Source organism: Spermophilus citellus (assembly GCF_964194105.1).
Source record: "Spermophilus citellus genome assembly, chromosome: 4".
Lineage (NCBI taxonomy): Eukaryota > Metazoa > Chordata > Mammalia > Rodentia > Sciuridae > Spermophilus > Spermophilus citellus.
The window spans coordinates 15,722,327-15,739,168 of record NC_138185.1 but is presented as its reverse complement, the minus strand read 5'-3'; the positions used below and the strand labels follow the sequence as shown (position 1 = coordinate 15,739,168).

Here is a 16,842-nt window from a genome sequence, read left to right as displayed (position 1 = left end):
CAGATCACAGATGCCAGTTCTAGCTAGATTTGAGTCTGACATGTACAAGCATTTGATTTTCAAAGGGTGCTTGTGTCTCAGGATTCACAGGGACTAATAATTGTATCGAGTCTTAGTCTGTGCCTCCACAGGCCATTTCAAAGCTGTGTTTTACTTCTGGAAAGAAAGCATAGTCAGCTTTCTTTGTCTTTACTGCACTGTGTCCCAGCTATAATTTGGGTGATTGTGAGCCTGGGCCTATACAGCTACTTGATGGGTTCTTGTCCACCTGTGCTGGTCTTTGCTGTTCAGCTGTATTGGCCTTAGGGCAGCTGTATTATGGGGAGGGGCTTCTGAAGGTTGCTCCTCTAGTCCCAGGGCCCCAGGGCCCACAGGTCATCCTGTCCTATGTTCTCTTTTTCCTGGCAGTTCCTGAACTTCTGGAACAAACAGGATACTCTAGAGCTGGAGAGCCCCTCACTGACGTCCACTCCAGTATGCAGCCAAAAGGTGGTAGTCACCACGCCCCTGCACCGGGACAAGACACCCCTGCACCAGAAGCATGCTGCGTGAGTGCTGTTGTCCACCTGCCCCTCCCGTAGCAGTGGACGGTGTGTGTGCCTGAGGCAGTGGGGAGGACTCCTGGAAAAGCACATCAGTTTCAGAAAGTGTTCTCCCTCTGACTCCACACCTCTCCATGCTTGTCATTCTAGCCTGCTATTTTATCTTTTCCCTTCCTCATTAAAAAAAAAAAAAATTTTAATAAATATTTAAAAAATATTTATTTTTAGTTGTAGTTGGACACAATATCTTTATTTTTATGTGGTGTTGAGGATCGAACCCAGGGCCTCACACGCCCTAGGCAAGCACTCTATTGCTGAGCTACAATCCCAGCCCTCATTTTTTTAAAAAATATTTTTTAGTTGTAGATGGACACAATCCCTTTATTTTGTTTATTTAATTTGTTCAGGTGGTGCTGGGCATCAAACCCAGTGCCTAATGCATGCTAGGCAAGTGCTCTACCACTGGGCCACAACCCCAGCCCTATCATTTTAATTTTTTTTAACTTGATAGTTTTATAATATCAGGAGCGTAGCCCAAGTTGACACAAAAACGGTGATCTCTTTCCCCCTTTACAAACTTTAAGTGCAAACCTGGAGTGTTTGACAGCGTTGCGTGTGGGCTGGAAGTGGCCCTGGCCCCTCATCTTTGGGGCTCTGTGCAACCCTGGCTCCAGCAGCCTGCAAGGGCTGCCCAGCACCTGCCTTTTGGAAGAGCTTTCTATTCTTCACTCCATGGCTCAGGTAGCTAAATTCCACATGCAGTTGTTTCCTTGCTGCTCTGCCTGTTGCTTTTGCTGTAGGAGAAGCTTGCTAGTGTCCCAGAAGGAAGTTGTGATTCAGGAATCAGTTCATGAACTTAGCCCTTATAATGACAGGTGAATTTAGAAAGAACTCATGCATCACTTGGTTAGAAATCAGTCTCAACAGTGGATTTTAAAAAATATGTTTTAGAGCTGGGATATAGCTCAGTGGTAGAGTGCTTGCCTAGTATGTTCCAGGCCCGAGTTTGATCCCCGTACCCTAGTAAATGAGTAAGTAAACTCTCTCTCTCTCTCTCTCTCTCTCCCCCCCTCCCCCTCCCCTCCCCCTCCCCCTCCCCCTCCCCTCCCCCTCCCTCTCTTAGTAAAAAGATAGGTTTTGTGAGAAATGATTCTCCATTCAAACCAGAATTCTAGATTTTATATCTAAGCCCTTAAACAGAGATGCCAAACTGCAGAAGTCATTGATACCTCCCTTCTTTTCCCTTCTCAAGCCCAGGAATATTTGTTTACATGCCAGGCACGTTTTTTTAAGCAGGTTATTCCCGCTGTCTCTGGTAGTTTCCTGACATGTGCAGGTTAGCACTCTTCTGAGTACACCCCTGGCTCCTCTGCATGTCTCTGGGCTCTCTCCTTTGTAGCTGTCTCCTCTTTGGTACTATGCCTTGTGACCTCTAGCTGCTGGGGACTCCTTGGACTCAGTAATTCTCTGCAACTCCAGGGTTTGCCAGGCTTCACCTGGGTGTCATCTGCCAGTGCTGTGGCCAGCAGTTGCTGGTTCACTCTTTTGCCCTCCATCCCCATTCCTCAGGGGTCACTGTCCTCTGTTGCCTGGTGTTGGGGTCTTAAACCTTGCCTGTTCATCTGTTTCTTTGCTCTTCCAGGTGGGAGGGTACATCTGATTCCTGACAGTTTGTTTTGAGCAGAAGTGGAAGCATGATGTTTCATCTTTAAATTAAATATTTTTTTGGTTTGCTAATATTCTCTTTGAAAACTTCTTTTTGATGTTTGCCAAGACATACTAGGCAAGAATGATACAGCCTGAAAGTTCAGATTTTATTGGTATCATTTTGTTGCCCACTGATTTTATATCCCATCTTTACTTTGTTTTGTTTTGTTTTGTTTGGCTTTTTTCCTCTCAGAGGTTGTGGTTTATTGGAAGAGATGTTCACTAACAAATTTAGATTTCTCTTTGCTTACCATGGGGTTATGACCCCTTAAGCCCAGTGAGAGTTTCACACCAGGCCTCCTGAATATCACAGCTGAGCCCCACCTGCTTTAAAGGTGGTAGAGCACTTGAGCCGATGGTTGGGCAAAATCTAACCTGAGCCTATTCTACAATAAAGTTCTTGAAAAGTCAGTATTTCTAAAAAGTAGAATGGGTAAAGTCCAAAAATTGTAAGTCAAACGGTCTTAAATCCAGGACCTGCTATAAACAGAAACCAGTATGTGGTCTTTCAGATGGTGAGGCCTGCGGAGGAGGATGATGGTGAGGGGTTTCTGACTGGTGGAGGTCAGAGGTGGCCTCTTAGATGGCTGTGAAGATTGCTGAAGAAAAATCACAGTTCCGAGGTAGACACGTGCCGTTGTGTTTATGGAGCAATAGTAAGGGTTTGGGGAGAACCAGGTGGAGGGAACTGTGGAAGAGGAGGTATGAGGTGTCTGGCCCTGTGCCCCTCACACATTGTTGACATGGCCCTAGGGTTTAACTGCTGAATGAGAGCAGGACTTCCCTGGGTAAAAATTTGATTTCCTTAGTTGATTCAGGGTTTTGGTGTTTTTTTTTTTAAGAGTTCTCAGAGATGGCTGGGCAAGGACTGTGCTCTTGCAATCTGGGCCTTCTTCCTGTTTCTTTTCTTTTTTATGATTTATTTTACAATAGAGTGTATTTTGACATATTGTACACAAATGGAGCACAATTTATCATTCCTCTGGCTGTTTGTGGCTCGGTCTGTCCATTAGTGGAACCATACAGGTATACAGGGTCCTTCTTCCTGCTTCTCAGCAAGGAAGGCGGAGATGGAAATCCTGAATAGCTGTGGCTTCTACTTGGCTTTCCTGCAGTACTCAGGTAGTGGAAACATCTGAGGCCCAGCTAGCTGCTTCCTTTATTGTCTTTGTCTGTGGATCCTTCCTTATAGGATTTTTGTTTTTAAGTTACCTCTTTTTTTTTTTTTTTTTATTTTGAGACAGGGTCTTGCTAAGTTGCCTAGGTTGGCCTCAAACCTGAATCCTCCTGCCTCAGCCTCCTGAGTAGCTGGGATTACAGGCAGTGCCACCGTGCTCAACATTTTTTAGTTACCTCTTCAATTTGCTAAGCTCTTTATGAGTGTGTGTTTATTTACCTTTACCTCTGCCTCTACTGCCCTGTTTCAGAGGAGGAATCCTGGGCTCCGTATGCGAGGCAAGTACTCTTCTGCTGAGCCACATCCCCAGCCCCTTTTCACCTTCCTTTTCTTCTTTATGTTCCTGTTCATTGTTTTAAGCCCCTGTGTTGACCTCTGTGAGAACATCATAAATTGTCTTCTGATTTGCTGGTGTGGTTTTCTGTGGTCTCCCACCCATTGAGCCCCCTGGCTTACAGCACTACGTGTGCCACTTCCTGGCTGCCTTCCACATGCCTCTTCACTTCCACCCTCCTGAGTCTTCTGACATGCACGTGCGCTTAGTCTTGCTGATGCGGTGGGTTAAAGAGACTCTGGAGTTCCCAGGTAGATGGAGTGTGGTTTGCACTGTGGGGTATGAAATTTGTCCAGGCATGGATGTCTGTCTTCACTCTTTCTTACAGAGGGGAGCTCAGTGTGGGGGAGGATAGAGGAAGGGAAGAGATTGTGGATCCCTGTTTGAGCTTTGAGTCCTGAGAAAGGAAGAAAGAGTGACCTGCATTGGGTCTGTCATCTCCCAATGGAGTGGTTCAGGCTAAGGGAAGGGGCCAAAGAGGCACAGGTGGCCACATCCAGGAGTTGGCCTCTGCCCCTGAATTCTGATGAAATGTATCTTCTTCCTACTGTCATGGTCAGTGGGCAGTATCTCCAGGTGACCCAGGCCAAGTGGGCTTTGCATAGGAGTGTCATGTTCTGGGAGTCTGGTACCTGCTGCCAGAGTTGAAGTTCCTGTTGCCCACCCTGGCCTCTCTCTGTTCCTGGCACTCTGGGGTGTGAAGTGCCACTTCTGTCCTCTTCCCCTTCCCCAGAAGGCTTCTCTGTCACAGGCAGAGAGCATTCTTGGAATTCTGTGTCTGAGGGAAGGGTCACAGTGGTTCTGCTTCTGGGCCAGGCTGTTTCTAGGTTTCTCACTACTCATGTGTTCCCTCCATATTTCTGTCCCCACCATGATGATTTTGGGGTGAGGCTCTGGCCTTACAATGTTGTCCTGAGGCTGCGCAAGGATGTGGATTCATAGATTCCGGTTTTCCCACCCCACACCACCATGCCTGAAGCGTGGCCACAGACTTGTTTCTGGAAAGTCCCAAGTCTGGACTATGACTGAGCATCATTCTTTGTCACTGTCTGGGTCTCCTGGCCCCCTTAAGATTCATTCCTATCCTTCCTGTTTCTGAACATGGCCCTCCCTGTGGGCCCTGACCTGGACCCAAGGGGCAGGGAGCTGGGCGGGATCTCCAGCCACTGGGCCCAAGGGAAGGTGGAAGTCTGCCCCCTCACTGAGCCTGCCTCTCCCCTGGCAGGTTTGTAACCCCAGATCAGAAGTACTCCATGGACAACACTCCCCACACACCAACCCCGTTCAAGAACGCCCTGGAGAAGTATGGACCACTGAAGCCCCTGGTATGTAGGTGGTCACTGTTCTGGTCTTTGAGTGGTGGGCTCATCCAACGTGTGGGTCACAGGGCCCTTCCACTCTGAGATCTCCGGATTTTTCTCTCCTAAGATGTGGATGTCCTGTTTTTATCGATGAGGACAGCAGGGCTATCTCTAATCACCTTGATGACATTTCCTGAGCACCTCCAGTGTGTTGGACAGGTGCTGGGATTTGTGACAGTGTGTAGATCGTGGAGGAGGGTGGTACACATGTGACACATGAATGGCTGCATTGCTTTCAGTGTACAGTGCTGGCTGGGAAGAGAAGGGCGGGTACTGGAGAGCTGAAGGATGTTTCAGGTCCCGTGCCTGCTTCTGAGCAGGGGCAAGTTGCCCCCACCCTGGAGCCTGTTGCCTGCAGAACACAGGGAAGGCACCAGGGCTGTGATGGCAGGCGAGGAAGCCCCTGCTGGGTATTTCCCCATCCTCCTCCAAGTCGATGGCTTTCCCTGGGAAAAAAGAAATAGCCGGCATCCTTCAGGGGCATTCTGAAACTAGAGGGTAGTCGGGAGCTGGGGGGAGTAGAGAGGGGTGGCTGCAGAGAAGCCTTCGTCTGTGAACAAAGTCTGCAGCGCCTCTGGCCTCACTGTGTGCAGCCTCCTGTGAAACCTGTGGGGCTGGGGTCCCCATCCTGCGATGGAGGACTCCACTGAATTAGGTGGAGTTTCTAGGGATCATGTGGCATGTACGAGCCAGCACTGCCTTCTCCTGCTGCAGTAGAGATGTACTGGGCCTTTTTATTTTGGGACAGTTTTATTAAGTTGCCCAAACTGACGTCAAACTTGTGATCCTCCTGCTGGGGTCAGGCATGTATCACTGCGCCCTACACCCTCCACTTCCAGGAGGCTGGAGAGATTGCTGAAACCCCAGGCCTGAGCAAGGGGGATGGATCCACATGTCCCTGTTAGCGTGTAGCAGAGGCAGATGGCCTTGGGCAGGTGCTTGACCTCAGACCTGAATTTCTGCCGTGGGGAGACCAGTTATTGCATAGGACTGTGGGAGTTTCTGTGGAGTATGGGGCTGCTCTCAGCCATGGCATCCTTGGGGACTGAGGTCTCTGTCCACTTGTCCAAGGCAGGACAGTTAATGGTTGAGAATGATGTGCGAGATTAGCGTCCTGGCACAGGCTTACTTCCCGTCTGGCCCAGCTGTGACTGACCCCACTGTCCTGTGAGCAGGCTGTGTCCCATACCCAGACAGCCTGTGTGCAAGACCTCACATGGACCACCTCTGCCCCTGCCCATAGCCCCAGACCCCGCACCTGGAGGAAGACTTGAAGGAGGTGTTGCGTTCTGAGGCTGGCATTGAGCTCATTATCGAGGATGACACGAGGCCCGAGAAACAGAAGAGGAAGCCCGGAGTGAGTGGTGGGGGTACCCGGTCCCTGCTCCCAGTCTAGGCATGGGGAGCTAGAGCCATGGGGAGGAACTTAGCCCTGGGGACACTTGGTGAAAGTGGGGTGACTTATTGACAAGTGAGGCCCTAGAATTTTACCTGGACTCTCCCCTTCCCCCTGTGAGTGGTAGACTTGTTTGTCCAGTGTTGTGATAGGACTCTTCTGCCGTGGGCCCTGGGCTGGCTGTAGTGGCTGCAGTAGTGACAGGACCTCGTCACACCTTCATAGAGTTCAGCAGGTAGAGTCGCATGCTCAGTGGATATTCCATGACCATCTGAGTCCCTGTGGGATGAAGGGCAGTAGAAGGGGACTCAGATTCCTAGGGCCTTCTTCAGATGGGAAGAGCTAGCCAGGCAAGGGAGAGGGGCCATTGAGCAGGATGGGGCATTGTTTCAGGGAGGCAGAGCAGGGAGACACACCTGGGTGAGGGGCAAGGACTGTTCTCAGGCTGGCACAGATGCCAACCTTAACCAGCCTCCTCCTGTTGCACCGCCTATCTCTGCCAGTCCTGTTTAGGGGCATGCTTGGTGTGATAGAAGCTGGGGTGGGGAGGCTGTGTGTGGCCTCTCAGGGTTGAAGAGCAGGCTTCTTAGTAGGCATACGTTCATGTTGTGTCCTATTCACTATCGCAGTGTCCTGCAGGACAGGGTCTCCCCCCCCCCCCCCATGTTCTTAACAACAAGTCCCCACCAACTAGACCTCACTCGACTCCAGTGTGGCAGGGCCTGGTTCCATGACAATCTCTGACAAGGGCCATCAAGGTGCAGACTGTAGGAATCCCTAACCACCTCCTTTCTCCCCAACCATAGCTGCGGAGGAGTCCCATCAAGAAAGTCCGAAAGTCCCTGGCTCTTGACATTGTGGATGAGGATGTGAAGCTGATGATGTCTACACTGCCCAAGGCTCTGTCCTTGGTAAGGGGTCAGCTGTGGCCATTCTGTCTCAGGGCCACAGAGGCTCTTCTGCCCTGGGCAGGGTAGTTTCCCTGGGAGCCTTCTGCCTCTGCAGCTGTTTGGTCAGTGTCAGTTGCGGTGGTCTGTGGATCCTCGGACTGGACTTAGAAGGGCGGGGCCTTGCAGGAAGGGGGCAGGCTGGGAAGGGTGAGTCTGTTTTCTCCCCAACCCCCTGCCCCCTCTGCCTTCCCTGGCTGCACTGGCAGCTCTGTCTCTCACAGGTTTTATTTGGTGGGAGTTGCACTGCTAGAATACCATGGTTTCTAAACCATGGGTCTGGGGTCCCCAGCACCCTCCCTTGCATTATATAACCCTGCAGAGGGTCAATGATGTGTCTCAAGGCATGGCCAGGTGGTTGGGACACATCAGCCCTGGGGTGGGTGCCATCTGGTTCCCAGGCCAATGGGCTTCCTGTGCTAGGTCTGGCTGACCTCAGCTAGGTTAATGCTTACACAGAATATGGGTCCCCAGAAACCATGTTGTGCTAGTGACCCTTTGTAGCTGAGGATAGGGTGAGCCTGGCCTGTCCTGATCCCCAGTAGGGAGACAGAATAGTAGTGGGTCATGACCAGAGGTTAAGAATCAACTGATCGTGTCTTGAAATTAGACTGCTGCTCCTGTGGTCCTTTTCCTGGCAGAAAAGTCTCACTGTGTCTGGGGACCCCACCAGGCTGGCGTATGTCTTTTTTGTGTGTGTGCTGGAAATCAAACCCACGGCCTTATGCACGCTGGGCACACACACTACTGAGATAGGCCTGTGAAATAATTTCCCAAAGCACCTGCATCTGGGGTGGTCCTGGGCTTGAGTCCTGATGCCACCACTTATTCTCTGGGGTCTTCGCTGTAAAAGGGCACTGTACAAGATCAGGTGGACTGTTGGGAGCAAAGGGCCAAGCAGAGCAGTGAGGCTGGATAGGTGGGAGGGGGGCTTGGTTTGTTGCATCTCCTTGATGTTGGTAAATATTTTTGGTACCAGGAAAGCTAGATGGCATGTTGGCCCTGGAGCTCCACAAGAAAGGGTCAGCATTTCTGTTGTCTGGGTGCAGGGCTCTGAGAGGGCACTTTGCAAATGCCCTTAAAAGATTGGGTGGATTCATTAAACCACATCTGAAAGAGGAAGTTAACGTCCTTCCCAGAATCTCAGCAGCCAGGAGGTGGCGGCGCCAGGCTGTGATTCTGGGTTTTTCTTCCTGGCTCACTAACAACTTGTAGCTAAATGCTGACTGACTTGGTTTTGATTGCAGCCAACAAATGTCCCATCCAGCTCCTCCAGCCTCTCCTTGCCAGGTGTCAAAGAAGACAACAGCTTGCTCAACCAGGGCTTCCTACAGGCCAAGCCTGAGAAGGTGGTAGCCCAGAAGCCCCGAGGCCACTTTCCAGCCCCTGCCCCTGTGAGTGCTAATCCACCTCCTTTGGGTCTGTTCTGCTGCCTTCTTCACCTCAGGGCCTTTCCACAGTTCTTCTCTCTGCCTGAGTGCTGCCCTGCTGTATGTCTGATACGTTACTTCTGTGATCTCAATCCAGGCATCACTTCCTCGGGGAAGCCTTCTTCGACCTCACTCTGGAGAGACTCTCCTGCCCACAGTCCCCCCTCTGTCCTGGGTCTCACTTATAGCTGAGTCATTGTTTGGTTTGCTTACTCTTCATTTCTATCCTCACCAACTTCCTGCTTCACAATTGAAGCCCACAGACGGGGAGCCACTAACTCAGGGCCCCCCCAGGAAAGTCTCAGGACAAGGTGGCTTTCGGATTCTAGAGGGAGAGTCATAGAAATGTCCCAGACCCCCTGACCAGGGCCCCAAAGGTTTGCTGGGTGCATGCTGTCCTGGATGGTAACCCTCTTGCCTTCTCCCAGATGACCAGCGCCTGGAAGACAGTGGCCTGCGGGGGGACCAGGGATCAGCTCTTTATGCAGGAAAAAGCCCGGCAGCTTCTGGGCCGCCTGAAGCCCAGCCACACATCGCGTACCCTCATCTTGTCCTGAAGGGCCTGGAGGGCACGTACCTGTTTCTCATGTTTACAGGGGTTGGAGGTGGTGGAGAGGTCTGGATTCAAGAGTCACATTCAAGTGAGACCAACTACAGGGAGCCTTCTGCCACCAGCCCCTCCTCTACTGACTGCTCAGGTGGTGACAGGAGGGCCACACACTGTCCTGTCACCAAATCCTGGTGCTAACAGAACAAAGTCCCACTCCTGGGCCTGCCTGTCCCCTCCCCAGTGCCATAGGGAGCAAGCCTTATTGCCTTCTCCCAAGTTCAGGCCTAGGTCAGGCCTGGCCTCATCTCAGACCCCTTCGTGGGACAGGGGACAGGGCTGGGTGCTCTTTTTCTCAACCTCTGTTGGTACTTTTTCTTGCAAAAATAAAATTGCCTTTCTCCTTGTGCTGCTCTGGACTCTTCTTTCTCTTGGGCCCTCGTCCTGAGAATGCAGTCTTGCCTGTACATCCTGGGCCTGGGTGCTCTGGACCCTTTTCCCCAGAGGGTCTCAGTGATCAGGAAGCAGGTTCTCTTGGCTTTGCTCCCAGTGGGCATCTCTGCCGAGCTCTCAGAACTCTTGGCCCAAAATGGGGTGGGATTGGACAGGGTGGGAGAGTGCAGTGGGGTGGTACATTTGAACCTTGCATGACACTGGCCGTGAATTCACCTGGCATCAAACCAGCCATTGCTTTAAGCTGAGCCAAGGATCCAGGTGCTGTTTGAGCATGACCTGGGGCACCTCAGTTCTAGTGGGACTCTGCAGCCATGAGAACTTGGTCATGGGGATTGGTCCAGGGTTGGTGTCTTCCTAGACCAGTGTGAGGGGCAGCGGCTGGGGGTAGAGGGGTAGGAGTGCTGGGCTCTGCCTGGGAGCGGGCAGGTGTTTTCTAGTTAAGATTGTGGATGATGAGTGCCCTGACAGGGTCCAGGTGCTGGCCTGCCATTTGATGGCTAACATGTTCTCCAGGTGAGGCTGAGAGGCCAACACAAAAGCTGGGGGCTAGTTCATTCAGTAATGAATAAGTAGCCCAGTGAGTCACTGCTTCCTGCAGCTACATGCTTGGGTGAGTCATATGACTTGCTGCGCCCAATGAGACTTGGAGAATCTGCTGAGGGAGACAAGAATTCCCACTGTCCCAGTTGAGAATGGGAGCAAGGCCATCCCAAACCACCAGCCTCACCTGATGTGGCAGGCCAGAGGGACTGCCCAGCTGATCACAGACTTAGGAGAAATGGTACATCTGTATGGTTCTGTCTGGTGAAGTTGTGTTGTGGGTGGCTTGTTACACAGCAGAAACTGATAACAGACACTGGCATGGGTGCTGGGGTGTGGGGCACTTGTGGGGCCCAGGATCAGTCAAGAGTCTTGGCTTTCCTGGGTCAGGAGAAGGCCAGAGCTGATGGCTTGAGCCTGGGTTTGGGCCAACAGGGGGTTGGGGGAGGGGGGGGGCTTGCCTGGAAGAATGGTATTCACCGAGGAAGTCTCCGGGCTTGGTGAAGCAGGGAGGTGACATTCTGGGGGGCTGTTGGGGATAAATGTCAAGGTGCAGGGTATTGGTTTAGGGTAATGTTTGAGACATTGGAGCACATTTCCTTGCATATCTTTCTATTATTAGTGTTTTTTGTCATGCTGGGGATCGAACCTAAGACCTCATGCATACATTTGGTGTTTCAGCCTACCCTGCTCTATATTTGTCTTTTTTTAATTATAAAAAAACTTAAATGGAATTTAAATGATATTCATAAATATATAAATCGAAATGGAGAAGCTTCCTCTCAACCTCCATGCCTTTTTCCTCAGAGGGAACAACAACTAAGGGCTAATGAGATACTGAATTGTGCAGATGGATGACTTTAGACCTTGGTCGAAAGCAGCCTGCGACTCAGGCCCCAGGACTCAGGTCTCAGGTGGCCTGAGATGCTGCATTTCTGAGAAGCTCTTAGGTGGTGCAAGCTGGGCATGGCACTTGGTGAACCACTGAGCCAATGTGCTCCCATCCCTTCTGCAGGCTGGGCTCAGTTTTTATGTTCTGTTTTCTTCCTCTTTTTTTACTACTGGGGATTGAAACAGTGGGGCTTAACCACCGAACCACATCTGTAGCCCTTTTTATTTTTTTTTATTTTGAGACTGGGTCTCACTAAGTTGCTTAGGGCCTTGCTAAGTGGCTGAGGCTGACTCTGAATTTGCAATCCTCCTTGCCACAGCCTCTGGAGGGATTACAGGCATGCATGACTGTGCCTGGTTCTGTTAATTGTGGTGAAAACACATATCAAAAAAATTTTAAAACACAATAAAAAAATTTTTTTTTTCTTAATACTGGGGATTGAACCTAGGGCCTTGTACATGTGAGGCAAGTGCTCTACACCTGAGCTACTAACCCTTCTTAAGGTCTTTATTCTGAGACAGGGTCTCACTGAGTTGCCCTGACTGGCCTTGAACGTTTGATACTCCTGCCTCAGCTTCCTTAGTAGGAGTGTGGGACCATACTGGAGTGTGTGACCATACCTGGCTTCCATTTTACTCTTTCGTAAGTCTAGTTCAGCAGAACTCAGGGCAACCAATCTCCAGACCATTTTCATTTTGCAAAATTGAAACTGTACCCATCTAAACAAAGTATGCCTGCTCCATCTTCCCTCAGCCCCTGGTAACCACCATTCCACTTCCTGTCTCTGAGTTTGACTATTTTTTTAATTGACTTTATTTTTAAAATACATGACAGTGGTCTGAGTTTGACTATTATAGGGACCTCATGTACATGGAATTGCATAGAATTTATCCTTTAGTGACTGGCTTATTTCACTTAGCAATGTCCTCCAGATACATTCCTGTGATAGCATGTGTCAGAATTTTCTTCCTTGGGCCAGGTTTGTGGCTCAGTGGTGGAGCACTCGCCTAGCACTGGTGAGGCACTGAGTTCAATCCTCAGCACCACATAAAGATAAGTACATAAAAGTATTCTGTCCATAAATAAATAAATAAATACACACACACACACACACACACACACACACACACACACGAACTTCCTTCCTTTAAAAGCTGAGTTTTTTGTTGTTGTTTTTTTTGTTTTTGGTACTGGGGATTGAACCCAGGGGCACTCAACCATTGAGACACATCCCCAGCCCTATTTTGTATTTTATTTAGAGACGGTCTCGCTGAATTGCTTAGTGCCTTGCTTTTGCTGAGGCTGGCTTTGAACTCTCAATCCTCCTGCCTCCACCTTCCGAACCCCTGGGATTATAGGCATGGGCCACCGTACCTAACTGAAGGCCGAATCTTATTCCATTGAATGGATATATCACATTCTTGTTTATTGGTCGATCTGTCAATGGCCCTTGGGCTGGTTCAATATTGCGGCCAATGTAACACTGCTATGAATATGAGTGCACAAATGTCGTCAAGATGCTACTTTTGATTCTTTTGGCAATCAGAAGTCAACTGGTGGGACAGAATAGTTTATGCTTTGCTTCCATTCCGTTTTCAATATTTGCAGGAAGAGCTACATGCTGGTAGATTAGGCTATGCCTCGATGGTGACTCTCTGAGGCCACCTGGTGTCCACTGGTGGCCTTGCTGCAGGAGTTTAACAGGCCATGAGCCCTTGAAAACTTTTCCTGAATTTTAGGCCCCCTCTTCAGCATTCTTACCAAGAGTTTTCTGGTCTTTGCTTTAACACTTCTGTTAATGGGAGAGGTGACTGTTACTTGATGTCAAGTCCATTTCTGGAAATCAATTGTGAATTCTATGTTTGGAAGGAAAAGAAATCTCCTGCTTGTAATATCTAGAACAGCAGAAATAGTTAAGGGACACAGGAAGCTGGTTCATAGGGAAACTGCTTCCCAGACAGGTAGACCAGGAGTCGCTTGAGAGAGTGAGCCACTTTCTCAGGGGTCCCCAGAGCGAGTCTGATCTGTTTTATTGTCTCTAGAGATGACAGCAGTGTTGTTTTAAGCCACTCTAGGTTGAGTTTTGGGTTTTCACCTTTAGCCAGATGTGTTTGAAAGCAATTAAAATTGAGTTTCACTGAGTTGGGAATCAAACTTTTCATTGCTAAGACTAGTGGTCTCACCTAGTCAGGAATAAGGTATGACTTGTGTATTAACTGGTGCCGACCTGCAGATGTGCAGGTGAAAGTTATGTAATGGTCTCTACCAAGGATGGGCAAGCCTGAGTCACATGCCCCTTGGGAAGGGGTAATTGGAAGGATGTCCGTCTTCTCCATGAGAGCCCCTGCACCCTGCTCAGCCAGCATCAGCACAAGCCTAGTACACAGTCAGTGCTCAGTAATGGTTCTGTCCTGCCAATGGGGCAGAGAAAGTCCTAGGGCAGCCAGGACCAAAGTGGTGGAGAAGGCTTTGTTATTTATTGTTGTTAATTTTTAACTTAATTCTACTATAGTCAGGAGACATGGTCTGTTTAGATCCCAATCTAAAATTTGTTGACTTGCTTAATGGTCAAGCATATGATCAATATTTTAAATTTCTTTTATGTATCTGAAAAGAATGCATAAAAGAAATTTTTAAAAAATTTAAAAAGCTAGGGAAGTGTCCCCTTTTATCTAGGTTAGGTCATTTGTTCATGCTATGTTACAAATATTCAATATCCTGTGTTTATTATTTTTTTTAGAGAGAGAGAGAGGAGAGAGAGAGAGAGAGAGAGAGAGAGAGAGAGAGAGAGAGAATTTTTAATATTTATTTTTTAGTTCTCGGCGGACACAACATCTTTGTTGGTATGTGGTGCTGAGGATCGAACCCGGGTCGCACGCATGCCAGGCGAGCGCGCTACAGCTTGAGCCACCCCCAGCCCAATGTGTTTATTATTTTTTTTCTCTGCTTGTTTTTGGGGACTTAGATTAGCCAGACCCCGAATGATACATGATAAGAATATTGTTTTAAAAGATTGTATATTGGGACTGTTTTGTTACTTGGCATTATTGTCACAATAACTAGCTGATACAGAAGAGAGACTTGTGTCTACTATAAAACCCTGAGGAAAATTCAGGATGTGTCCTGGGCTCAAACAGGTGGGGGAGGATTTTAGGAACCTTGGGGGTTTCTAGAACTTTGCTAGAAACAAGTGGGATAAAGGATTCTGGAATCCAAAGCCATTGTGACTATGCTGTGTCTTGGTTGTTCCTAGGGCTAGAAGCACCTGACGAAAGCAGGGGTCCTGGCCTCTGGCACCCTCCTTGCTCCTCCTGGCAGCCCCAGATAGAGCTCTGACTCTGGTTCCCATAGACCTGGGTGTGAATCCCAGTGTGACTATTACTAATTGTGTGTCTCTTCACTGCATTAGTCCTTGGGTCCTCTGCTATAAAATGGAGAATCCCTAAATTTTCAGAGCTGTTGAAGGTATTCGAGAGAACAGTGACACACACTTGATGCTCAGATAAATGCAGATAAATCATAAAATAATTTCAGATAAATCATAAAATAAGTTCTAGATATTCTAGATATTAAATTCTAGTACCTGCCTTGAAGGGCAGGTACTAGAATATGGCAAGTCAGGACTTGAGCCCAGTCTTGGACCTCAAGGCCAGCACCCCAGTGGGCCCTGTTCTGTGTCATAGTTACCAACCATGCAGGAGTGTGGTGAAGCAGGAAAACATAAGCATTAAAGGTTCAGTTTTCAAAAACTTTCTGTGGAAGTGCAACATACATACTGAAAACAGTACCAACTCCAAGTGGGTGCAGGTAAAGGTTCACAAAGTGAACAGACTCATGTAACGGTTCCCAGACCAAACCCCAGAACTAGACCAGCGCCTAGGGACCCTCTCCCCACCCACCAGGGGTAACCACCATCCTGACTCCAACACTGTAGATTTCTTTTTCTTAAGTGTGTGTGAACTGAATTTCACATGATGTGAGGTTCAGCCAAGTTATCTGGGTAGTTTGTACATTCTTTGGTATCCGTTTTGTTTTTGACAATAATTGTAAATATTCATGGGGTATGATGTGATGCTCTGATGTATGTACATATTGTGGAATGTTTAAATCAAACTAACATCTATTACGTCACATACTTATGTTTATCCTTTTTTTTTTTTTTTTTGGTGGTGAGGATATTTAAAATTTTTCTTCAATTTTGAAATAGATGAAACTGCCTAGTATTCTTCCTATGACTTTCCCCCAGTTTACCCATACTCCCCAAGGGTGTGTGGATTGTGTCCAGCCTAGCTATTATATGAGCACCCTGCCTTCATAGTTTGGTGAGCTCTTGTGGTCATTACTGGATTCTACATATCTGAGAGTGGAATTGCTGGGGATGGGTTCCATTTATGTAGGGCACTTGCCACTTGCCAGCTTTGGGAACCACAGCAATTACTTAGCTACCCAGACTCACTTTTTGTATCTGAATTTGGAACTTGCCCCTCAAGTATTGGAGCCAAGGACTTCATATAATAATTTCTGTAAGACATCTGGCCCCAGGGCAGCTCCTCTTTCTTCTCTCCTTCCTCTGCCCTAAGATTCAATTTTCCACCAGGAACCTATTGTAGAGAACTTGCCTGCTACCTAGGACCATGACCTGTTCCCTAGCTCTCCTGTGTAGTTAGCTGCTGGGCAGCCTCAGCATTCGCCAGCCATGGCCAGTCACTGCTAAGATTTTGTGATTGTTTTCCTGGGAAAACTAGCCGGCCAATTAGAGGCACGGTATGAAGAATGAAGAGGGGAGGGAACAATTGGCTGAGCTCCAGCTCAGGAATTTTAGAACTGATATTCCTTTCTTGCCAGGTCATTCCCCCAGGTCTTCAGAGGAGAGTTTTATGCCCCTGTTTTTCCTTTTTTTTTTTTTTTCTTTTTTTGGTACTGGGGATTGAATCCAAGGGTGTTCAACTACTGAGCCACATCCCCAGCCCTGGTTTTATATTTTATTTAAAGACTAGGTCTCATTGAATTGCTTAGAGCCTCATAAGTGGCTGAGGCTGGCATTGAATTTATGATTCTCCTGTTGGAGGCGCTGGGATTACAGATGTGTGCCACATGCCCGGCATGCCCCTATATTTCTTTTTTCTTTCTTTTTTTAAGAAAATACCACCAACTCCAATTTTATTTTTTTATTTTTTTTACTTTATTTTTATGTGGTGCTGAGGATCGAACCCAGGGCCTTGAATGTACTAGGTGAGCACACTACCACTGAGCCACGGTCCCAGCCCCCCCTATATTTCTTGACTATTCCTTAAACACCCTGAGTCAGGCCAGAAGGTTGAGGGGGCGTTGAGTAGAAGCTGCCCACAGGGAGCTGTGGCAAGATGGAGCTTTCTGTCACTGTGTGTGGTGGCCTTCCGCATTGTGTGGAGGATTCTGAAGGGTATTGTCCAGGCTCCAGAGCTGTGATTGGTTAGTTATGGCTGGGAGGACTTGGTGGTATTTACTACTATTTCTGGTTCAAAAGTATTGGC

At 48.5% G+C, this 16,842-nt stretch overlaps 1 protein-coding gene across 2 annotated transcripts in view; it reads left to right on the top strand.

Annotated features, from left to right (window-relative positions):
- The window catches only part of MYBL2 (MYB proto-oncogene like 2), a 35,152-nt gene extending 25,331 nt beyond the window's left edge, over positions 1 to 9,821 (top strand). For both annotated transcript variants that reach the window (XM_081292972.1, XM_081292971.1), the window contains 6 exons: positions 409 to 548; positions 4,986 to 5,085; positions 6,365 to 6,478; positions 7,324 to 7,428; positions 8,712 to 8,858; positions 9,323 to 9,821. In XM_081292972.1, the coding sequence (XP_081149098.1) occupies positions 409 to 548; positions 4,986 to 5,085; positions 6,365 to 6,478; positions 7,324 to 7,428; positions 8,712 to 8,858; positions 9,323 to 9,451 (735 nt within the window). In that variant the 3' untranslated portion in view covers positions 9,452 to 9,821. The remainder of the gene's footprint in view (positions 1 to 408; positions 549 to 4,985; positions 5,086 to 6,364; positions 6,479 to 7,323; positions 7,429 to 8,711; positions 8,859 to 9,322) is intronic.
- Positions 9,822 to 16,842: the final 7,021 nt, after the last annotated feature.